Source organism: Eurypyga helias, unplaced genomic scaffold, assembly GCF_000690775.1.
Source record: "Eurypyga helias isolate BGI_N326 unplaced genomic scaffold, ASM69077v1 scaffold25289, whole genome shotgun sequence".
In the NCBI taxonomy this organism is placed as follows: domain Eukaryota; kingdom Metazoa; phylum Chordata; class Aves; order Eurypygiformes; family Eurypygidae; genus Eurypyga; species Eurypyga helias.
Genome location: NW_010271777.1, coordinates 26,411 through 37,334, shown reverse-complemented (window position 1 = coordinate 37,334; position 10,924 = coordinate 26,411). Strand labels below are relative to the sequence as shown.

General features: G+C 41.2%; 1 protein-coding gene across 1 annotated transcript in view; it reads left to right on the top strand.

The window, feature by feature from the left end:
* NUPL2 (nucleoporin like 2) overlaps positions 1-4,712 on the top strand; it is a gene marked incomplete at its 5' end in the record, with an annotated part of 6,590 nt that extends 1,878 nt beyond the window's left edge. The window contains 3 exons of the mRNA XM_010158933.1: positions 2,108-2,194; positions 3,922-4,006; positions 4,144-4,712. Coding sequence (XP_010157235.1) covers positions 2,108-2,194; positions 3,922-4,006; positions 4,144-4,712 — 741 coding nt within the window. The remainder of the gene's footprint in view (positions 1-2,107; positions 2,195-3,921; positions 4,007-4,143) is intronic.
* Positions 4,713-10,924: the final 6,212 nt, after the last annotated feature.

The window sequence follows — 10,924 nt, the reverse complement described above, 5'->3', positions numbered from 1 at the left end:
CCCTTGCCGCCTCACTTAGCTACCAAATGCCAGGAGATCACCAAAATGCTGAAATAGGTTTAAATCACTGTGCACCAAATAGAATGCAAAAAGAGCTGCTAGTCTGCATGCTCTACTGTAACTTCCTGTTTCTGTCTGAGATCACAGGCTAGAACTGTCAGGTCTGGGCTTCTGCAGCTGGTGGCCTAAATGGCTAGACACATCAGCTCTGCAGTGACACATGGTGGTAACAGACTTTCAGCTAGCCTCAGTTAAACGTGTGGTCTTTCTAAACCTAGACACTCCTTGTCTTGCTCTTGTGTGTTATTTGTAGAAGCTATTGGAATCCTGTCTCAGAAGTTTAGTACTAGTGTGCTGTTAGTTTGACTGTTACAGCTGGATGTATAGTGCTATAGGTAGAGCACTGGGGAGAAGTTCATTTGACCTTTTACATACCTTTACTGCTGGGACTTAATGCTGAAAATAGCAGTTACTACTTTTCTAGAAATATATATAGTCGTAATATATATTGTTTATATATATTCAGCACAGCACAGTTCAATGTTGTCCTAGGAAAGGAATTAGGCTACTGGACAGACACAAGTACAGACTTAACTTAAGCTACATTGCGCTCTTTCCTCTTCCCTTGCCTTCTGTATTTCAGAAGGATGTCACCACTCTTGCTTCACGCATTTAGAATTAGCAGAATTGCATTTTCAGAGACAGGAGAGAGATTAAAAAAACCAAACCAGCACAGTTCAATGTTGTCCTAGGAAAGGAATTAGGCTACTGGACAGACACAAGTACAGACTTAACTTAAGCTACATTGCGCTCTTTCCTCTTCCCTTGCCTTCTGTATTTCAGAAGGATGTCACCACTCTTGCTTCACGCATTTAGAATTAGCAGAATTGCATTTTCAGAGACAGGAGAGAGATTAAAAAAACCAAACAAACCCCTTCAATTCTAAAAACAAACTAAAATGCTTAAACATTAGGCTATGCCTGGCTGTTTAAAAGCCAAAAACATTCGTGGCCTCACTGAAGCACTGAATGCAAGTTCATGGAAGTCTCAGTGTGTCTGTGATAACTGCATGATAGAGTTCTCTCACAAAGTGTTTCAGTACAACATGTCTTTTCCAAAGCATGTGTTTCTATTCTTAAACTGAGTCAAAATCTGAGTTTTCCAGTCTCTTGTATAAGAGCTGCTACCAAGCAACATGATCTTCCAGCATGTGACTAGACACAAAAGAATTATTGATGTTTGTGATATAAGACCCTCTTGAAAAATTATAGAATTTATTTATAAACAGATTGCTCATTCCACTCTTACATATGATGTCCCAAACGTCTGCTTTACTTGGCTAGTTTTTAAGGAAAATTCAATTAGGCCAGAGTTCCAATGAGGTGTCTTGATAAATGTAAATATAGGAAATTTGGAAATTCCTGAAAAGTCAGCCATTGAATGACTTCCTGTTTCTTGTGTAACCACAGTAATCAGGTAGCTACAGGTACTATTTATTGCTGTATATGTTCTATGCAGTAATCCATGGGATCACATGAAAGGGGCTGATCTAAATTAAGGAAGTTATTTTTTGCAAAGCTGAGTCTTTTAGGATGATGCCAGTAAAGTGTTCTGAATTACGATGTTTTGAAAGTGGGCATTTTTTTTTCAAAAAACATGGGAGAAGCTAAGGCAGATCTTAGGACTTCGGCTTAATGAGTGAGCACATATGTGGGCAAGCCAGAAATAAAACAAGGGTTGAAGAGTTTGTTCTCTTACATTTAAAACTCACATATTTTGGGTGTTGTTCTTTTTTTTTTCTTCCCTAAGCACATAATTCAGATAGTGATAGAACTTAGATTTAGAAAGCCCCAGGTCACTTGTTTTCATCTTATTGTTACGTGAAGTAAAAAAGCTGATTTAAGGGCAATAGTGAGGTAACTGAAAGGAGTTCTGTGTTAATAACGAATCTCAGCTTCTCACCTTGAAGTTTCAGAAAAGCAAAATCTTGTCATGGCTTAATGAAGTTTCTTTTGTAATTCTAAAAATCTTCTTTCAGCTTACTTGTCAGATCACTATTTTCTTAAGTCTCCACCAATAATAAAAACATGCTTTTCCTCCTTTTTAGATAAATTCTATCCAACAGTTAGCAAAACAATGGAAAAATCGTCTGCTTCAGCTGAAAGCTTTAAGTGCGTCGACACAAGCAGCTTTGGTAAGTGCTAATGAAAGATGCAATTTTTCTGTTCATGACGTCGTTCTTAAAGTTAATCTTGGGCAAATGTTTTTCTTGCATGCATGGTGTTTTTAGACACATCCCACCAAACTCTCCTGCAAATTCCAACGTCATTTTCTGCTATAAATATTTCTTCGACATGATAGTTGCAATGTACCACCTTGATTTTAATGAAGAGATTTTGCAAATGTTCCACAGAAAGTTCAGCTGTTACCCAAGTATTTAACGATACTTCCACTAACTTTATATAAGTAGGTGATAGGTATTGCATTGAAGATCACAGGATAATGTATTTCACAGGCAAATATACATGATTCTTTTAGGGCATCCTTCTTTGCACCCAAATAGCTAAGCCATGATAATGTTTGATTCTTAAATTCATTGGCAGTTTTATGGTAGATCTGTGAACAGTTCTGAAAATTTCAACTACGATGTGTTCTGTTCTGTCAGTGCAGCCTTGAAAAACAGCTGGCATGAAAGTGTTTGGCTGGCTGGTGGCACAAAGACCTTGACAGTAATCTCAGAACGCTCCTGGGAACATCAGAGAAAGCAGAAGGGGCATAAGGAGGAATAACATAAGTGAATAGCATTTGCAGTTTGAAAACTGCCCCATCTCTTCCACCTCTGTGTGGTTTGAGGTGACAGACACGTGACAGTATTCTAGCACTGCCTGAGTCTGGTGAATGGGAGAGTCTGTGAACACAGTTTTGGGTCTTTCCAAAGACACATTTGCATTTCTCTGGAATCATGAATTCAGTTAACTGCAGGCAGGTATTATAAAACGCTTTAGTTAAACTAAGGAAAGCAGTGACTCAGCATGGTTCCATGTTAGCAAGGCAGCAGCTGGATCCCAAGTTTTTGGAATACTACCATTCCAAGCCACATGAAAGTAACCATAGCTTAAGGTTTGTACCTGGTCAAGTAAATATATAGTAAGAGGCAAATACCCACCCCACATTTTCTGCTGTGTGCTGATGTTGACTCTTCCAAGATACAATCAGTGGATGGAACCAGAATTGTCCTCCAGGTCTTCTTAGGATAAACAGAGCATTTTGGTAATGTTGGAATGAGAAATGGATAGATAGGTGGGAGAGAAACTGTTTGGATAAAACTTGAAAACACAAGGAGTGCATGTTCCTGGGAAGGTAACACATACTTGCGAATCTGGATGCGTCAGAAAAGAACACTTGAGTTAAAGCCAGGGTTGAATAACCAGGGAGACAGAGTAAGTCAGTCGAAGTGGAGTCTGCATGAAGTGCATTGAAGTTTTAGTAATATGACCGCAGCCCTTGGTACCTTCAGTGCTGAAGGAGTGGGATTTGGGCTTTAGCACAGAAGCCCAGACGTGCCAAGGTGAGAGAACAGACTAGGTCAAAGTAGTGACATAGGGTTATAAAGCACTAACTGAAGTAGGTGAGAGGTGAATGAGAGCGGGAAGAGATGTTCAGGTCACTGACTGGCAGGCAAAAATCTGCAAGGTGTATTATATTTGTGTTTCTGGAGTGTTTTACAGAGAATAATAGAATATAGCCTTAAAGCATGTTGTTTATAGCTGCAAAAGCATGCAGTCATGATGAAAGTGATCAGTGTCTAACTTAAGTTGACTTAATTGGGCTGCGCAGCTGTGATTTGGTTAAAGTATTTGTTGAAAGGCATATCCCTGTTTTGGAACCTAGCTTTCATTCATGTATTTGGAATTTTTTAAGCTCTCTGAACTAAAGAACACTGTCTCTCAACCACTCCTGTCCTTTGGATTTGGAGGACAGCAAACCTTGAACTTTGGGTCATCAAGTAAGTAACTGTTGGTTCGTATAATGCCGGAAAACATTATCCGGAGTTTGATTTCCTCTGCACGATTGAAGCACAGCAGCGGTTTCGTGTGACAGGCCTGCATGTTCTCATCTTCTTTCTGAATGTTACAATTGCAGGCTTTCCTGTGAACAGCAGCAGTACCAGTGCTAGCAGCTTCTCCTTTAAAACAAGCACCGGACTTGTCAGTGCATCATCTGGAAACACCCCTGCTTTTGGGAGCTCTTCTGCTGGTTGTAATCCTCCTGCGTTTGGCGTGACATCCTCTCCCAGCGTATCCCAGTCTGTTGGGTTTGGCAGCCCGGCGGCTCCATCTGCAGCCTCCTTCTCATTTAAAACTTCTGAAACAACTAGTGGTTTGGGAACCTCTGGGTTTTCGGGGTTTGGCAGTGCTTCTGCTGTGAACTCTTCAAGCACCGCTCCGCTTGCAGTCTTTGGAGGTTTTACTGCAGCAGTAGCAGCTTCTCCCTCACATTCAAGCAGTGCTTTATTTGGACAGACTGCCAGTGCCTCTGGACATAACATAAAGCCAGTGCCTTCTGCTGTCACAAACAATGCTACATCAGACAAGTTATATACACCAAAGAGCAAGTTAACAGCTGAAGAGCTTCAACAGTTTGAAGCGAAAAGGTTTACACTGGGAAAGATTCCTCTTAGGCCACCGCCATTAGAACTTTTAATTATTTAGGACTTTTAAGTTCATTGTGAACTGACATGTTTTTGTAACTTCTCTGTTTTGTTGTTGAGTAATTAAATAAAATGCTTCCATTTGAGTTCATTTTCACTTTGTCTCTAAATCTTCTGCAATGATAAACTCACAGGGATAAACATTTGAACATTATATTTTATTTCTTGGTTATTTCTCAATGGACCTTTTAGATCCAAGAAATGAACCAACAAAAATAAAATTTTAAGTTCCCTTTTTTAATTCTGTACTGTGAGATGCTGGGCAAAAACTATATTAGAAAGGCTTTGTCAAAAAGATAAGAATGCTTTGGTGAGGTATGCACAGCTTATTTACTGTTAGAAAGAAGCGGTTGCAGCACGAGACTGCTTGTTGTTGGACCACCTTGTCTTCTGCCTCTTTAATGGGTTCCTGCAGCCTTTGGCAATTGTGTTTGGAGACGAAGGGCTGTGGTGTGGTCTGTACCTCGCTGCACGCTTCTGTCGGTCACCTCGCCCAGCTGGTGCTGCTCAGCCTCAGTTGTTCAGCATGAGGACATCACGCCTGCATTCATCTAATTCGGGGGGGAGACAGCCTTGGAAGCATTAATCTTGAATAAGGAGCTTCTGCTTTGCTATCTTGACACCTCTTAGATAAATGTAGTAAGCAGTTTTGCAATTGCTTGCAAAGTTTTATGTGCATTGGTAGAATTCTCTTGGCTGGTTCTTGAGGCTTGATAGATGCATATATTAGCAGTACCTTTTCTGCAGTGATGATATTAAGATATGGGTTTTGCTGGGATGCTAGAAAGCAAGGGGTCAGAAATCCTCCAGAGGAGGTACTAGAATCAGGTGAAGAAAACAGTTGTTCTTGCTCAGGTCCTTTTGTTAATGGTTTAAAATTACAACAACTCATATTTAAGAGGAAAGCAGAATCTTTTATCTTATATAGATCCAGGATCTACGTAAAGGAAAAAATACACTTAACACTTCTGCTGTGGACCCATGATCCTACTTAAAACCACTACAGCTGTGTTCCCTACGAAAGGTCTGTAGCAAACTGGAATGGTAAATCCGCATGCTTGATAGAAATCCAGGTTCCTCAGTGCAGATGCACCAGAAACTTGCAGATGTTCTAGCGCTGCAATGCTTGTATGGATTATTTTTTTTTTTGGTGATTGTTTTGGTGATGAAATAAGACATCTGCTTTTTGTTACCGTTGTTAATGACCCAGTGCCACTTCACGAGACTCACAAACAAAACACTGATACATGGGCCCTGTGTTCCATTTAATTGTTATGAAATGTGTTTTTCCAAGTGGTGTCTGCAGAGCAGCACTGAGACTCACACAAATTAAAATGTCTACGTCTGTCAGGGCTCACTTGGCTCTGGAGCACTTATGCCAGTTACTCCGATTTTGACACAGGAAGCGAGGAACGTACAAAAACCCGTTATGCCATGGTCATTGCAGAAACCTCCCACCTTTTACAGAAGTTGTTAAATTCACTTTGTAAAAAGTTAGTATTTAACAATAAACAAACAAAGTATCTGTGGCTTGTCAGATGAATGTCATAACTGCCTGAGCTTGTTCTATCACATGCTATGCCCTTTCCCATATTTCATTTGTAAAGCCTTAGAGTTTCTCACATCCAACTGTATCAGAAAGCTACAAGGTTGGTTGGGATTTTTTAGAGTTCCTGTAGTTTTAATTATTATTTGTATTAAAGCAACATTCTAGCATAGCAAGAGTGTATTTTTGCAGTACAGGTACAGAACTGAATCTTGCTGATAACCATAAGAATCCCATAGCATGTTTTAGAGGACTGCAGATGGTTGTGTCTGACATTTAAAGTAGTAAAGTCACCTGTGCTTTTCTCCTAATGCTCATCCTCAAATGACTAACCAGCAGGAAAAGAGAAGAACATTCTAGGCCACTGTTAAGGCTAGGCTACCTCTAACAAATGCCAAAGCTATCTTTACTAAGTTGAAGTGTCTTCTATACAAAAGGTTTTTGAGCTTCAGTGTTGCTGCGCTAGACAAGAGCTTCAAGCACTTTGCTTTCAAACTTAAACGATGAGCTAAAACCTTCGGTCCTTCTTAAAGTATCTCAGCAGGCTGTTGCTGCTCAGCTGCACTAGGAGCTTTCAAGGGTCTAAAGTGCAGAAGTGATTGTTTAAGCGCAAGTGCTTTTGCTTAAGTAAAAGAAGCCATGAAAAAATCTGATTCATCTACCATACGTACCCAAAACAGCATTGGCTCTATGTCCTCAAACATCATTCTAACCTACAGAAACCTAAGGGCAGAAGGGAATTTAAGTCTTAGGTCACCTTGACACTAAGAAATAGAAAGGTTAAGGGAGGTAGGTATTCCTAATTTAGATGACAGAAATAAAAAGTGATGTTTCAGCAAATTTTTTTCACTAAATGGGCTTTCTCAGATCACCTTACAGAAAAAAATGAAGAAAATCACTATTACAGAGACCCAAAGACTTGATGTTTCATCCCAAATGGGCGTCCAGACATCTAAAAGATGGCAGAGTGCAGTGTGCTAGGACTTAGCTAGCGAAAGGCAAGCTGTGTATCTGGCTGCAGGAGCATAGATAAGGATGGAATGGAATAGAAAGAAATAGTATAGCTCTAGTAGGCTTACTAAACTGCAGAAAATAAGCAGCAATTTGTCAGTACATCAAAGCAATCTTTCCCAACATTTGCAATTTATTTCCTTTTTTTTTCCCCCTTCATCCTATTCTGCTTTAGGTACACTTGATATCAAAGTTGGTTGCAAGTCCAAGGGTGGCTAAAGAATTCTTTCAGCTACAATCCTTTAATTTTCTTAACTTTTCCTGTGTGCAACTGCTTTTTCATTTGGTTTATGGCTGCTTTCCAGAAAGTCATAGTCTCACGGCCTGGCATACCAAAACACATACAGGGTGGCAGCAAACGCACGGATCTTGCTGTACCTCAGTTTAGAACAGGAATCATGAGGTGAACGTCCAGAGGGGTGTAACATCCAGAGGGGTGTAACATGTCCTGATCTGTAGAAGAACTTGGGCTGTGAAATAGGCTAGAACATTCAAGCTCCACGTGATATTTTCAAGTACTTCCCTTACTTTGAAATAACAGGATTTATGAGTCACCAGAATTCCTGCCATGTGGTACAAACAACTAATTTGAAGAATGAGTTGAAGTTTTGGTTTCCAACAGATTGTGGATTAATCCTCAGACAGCAGCACTGGAGACTGGCTGTATCAAGGAGAAAACCACTCTGTGGCCCCAGCAGAAGCAGCAAGCCAGCATCTAATGAAGGGAATTTTCTCTGCCCTTTTCCCTCCAGGTGATACTAGCAGCACTGGGAGACCTCAAAAGGTGAGCTAGTAGCAAAAAAGTGGGGGAAAAAACCAAAAAGCAAGCCTCAGAAAGCATTACAATTTTGTCTTAAAAGTGAAGCGTCATAGCTGCCACGCACTCTGCAGTTTCCCTGTACGCAGGGTGGCGAGGTAGGTTTACGCTGAACGAAGAGCGACTGACTGCACATACTGCGTAGATGTAGGCCTCAGAGAGGAGAGCTCAGGGCATCAGCAACAATAAACGAACGACAGCCAGAAGGATGAGGAAAGAGGAGCTTTTGCAAACATGTCTGGGGGGAAAAGGATTACAAAAGGCCTATTAATACAGGAGCACTGAAGTGAGATTGATAACTCTGACAGGGTGGAAATCTGTTTAACAATACTTGAAATGCGGGACAGTTGAAAATCAATGAGGATGTAATGCAGTTACCGATAAAAGGCAAGGAAGAAGATACGTGTGAAACGGGAGCTTGCTGCCGCACAGTGGGAGTCCCGGTAATCTGCTGTACTGGTCAGCGAGGGAATCGGCTAATGGACTTGCTGTAGTTCTGATAATTATTTGGATAAGTGATAGAGCATTAGGGGTGTGCCAGCAGACAGGGGAAATAATAGGCCTTAGCAATCAAAGGCACTTGTTCTGTTGATGGTTACAAATAATCTGAGGAGATTCTCAAAGATCATTTGGTACAGGCATTTAAGAGATGTCAGATGTTTATGTAACAGTGATCAGGTTAGCAATTACTCACAAATATTGATAAGTGAGTGCTTTTTGTTCATAGTCCACCTCCTGTATCCTAATGTAGAGGAGAGACACTGTAATTTGATATTCACCTGGACAGTAATGGAGGGAAAAAAGCCATACACAATTATATAATTTAAATAGCTATTGTATTTGATCTAATAGAAGTCAGCAGCTAAAGGAAAACAATTATACTACTACTGTTCAGAGACAGAAAACTGGTGAATTGGAAGTGACAGTAAGCGAGACACGAAGCCACTGTGGTTTAGAGCAGTAAAACGCAGCGTGAGCTGTAGGAATCTCCTTCCCTGCACAACTTGGTAATGCTGCGTTGGCTTCTGGGCAGACAGCTGCTGTAGAGCCGTGTGATGAGTAGAAGGGTGTTCAAAGAACAACAAAAGAGATTGCCGCTTGGAAATGAGGATTTAGGAGGAAACTTGGGTGCTGAAAACTCACTGTTTGGTGAAACCAGAGGCTGTGGCATGGAATGACCACCTTACTGACAGATGGGGAGGATGTGGGCTTTTCTTAAGGCATTTTGAGCAGTAACCAGAATATTGCAGTACCTAAGGCATTGCTGAGGAAGAAGTTTCCCATCTGGGAAAATCCTTACCTTCCTGTGTTAAGATCTGGCCTAGCCAAAACCAAAACACTGGAACCAAATCCCTGCCTGTCAGGACTAACAGTACACATCCCCAGAGGTGCAGCAGTCAACGTAAGTAAATCCAATCCCTTGCCTTTGAACCAAACTACACCAGCACTTGTGAGGAGAGTGACAAGAGTGCAATGCTGAGCATTTGGAGCAGGCAGCTGTGTGTGCCTGCCACCACCCCTGTGGGGCTAGCCATGAAGGGGGAACCTCTCTCCACTGAGTTTCAAAAGGCAGATCAGCTCCCTGGGAGTGAGTATGCCTCTTGGTCTTGAAACTTGCATTTGAAATTGCCTGTTTTTCCTGTTTAGAGTAATGAAGTAAAAAACAAAGAGCAGTTCTCAGCAGCTCACGTTTAGGCAGTGTTCTTGCAAGTTTTCAGTTTGGTCTGCAGAACAGAGCTAGGCACATCCTTACACCTCCATATCATGCAGCAGGCTCCTTGGTGGGACCTACCCTCCCGCACAAGAACAAAACCAGATCATAAAGCGGAGGGAAGAAGAGCCAGAAGAACAACAAGATTTAAATATTAACTGGCTGATCGACATTTTTGTTCGGGTATGTGGATTGCTTTGTCTTTCCTTCACAGGCTGTGGGCTTTGTTATTACACGAGAGACACAAGAAACAAGTTTTGCATCTTACCCCTTACAGCAGGCAGATCTGTTACATTGCTAATTGCATAGTAGTCATCAGAAAAATGATCTGGTGGTTTTAAAGTACCTGCAGCAATTATATCCCGTTCCACCTGAATTTCTGTTTCATTATGGCAGAGCATTCTTAGCAAACTAAATGCTTTCTAGTTCACATTGAGTCATGCTTCTGTAGGTCTTCCACAGAGCCTTATCTTTGCAAATCACATGAAATGTGCCCATTGCATATGCCTTACAAAGTAATTAGATTAGTTCTAATTATACAAAATAAACCCACCCTCCTGTATGAATCAAACAACCAACATTTGCATATGTGCGTGTAAAACCACAATTCACCTGGCTCGTAAGGGGAGGCTAATGAGGTACAGTTTTGATCTCTGATAGCTTAGCTTTTCTGTCTAATCAGTGCTGTCGTGTTTTTCTCAGCCTGACAGGTACCTGTACAGCCCTGACTTGTGATGCACTTCAGTATTAAAGCACCCCTTATAGTCAAATGAGATTGTTGCATTTCTGCAAGTATGGGTTTCCCTTGAAGTGTCTGTAATGATGAAATAGAGCTAAAGTCATATAAAACTGAAATAGCAGTTTATAACCATGGGTTGCATTTTCAAAAAGAAGCCTGGTGGCACTTACTGTTCCCACATGATAAATGGAGAGTAGATGAGGTGGAGACAAACCCTCTGCATTCGGCATACATTAACTCTTTTGGGCAGAAGAGAGCCTTCAGCGTTCTCCCACAGCCTGTGTGCTGGCTCAGCAGCTCCCACGGGGCTGCGGACCAACAGGCCCTTCCAAAGGGAAGCTCTGCTTGAACTTCACTGTAGGAACTTGGCACGGCATAAAAGAGCGACC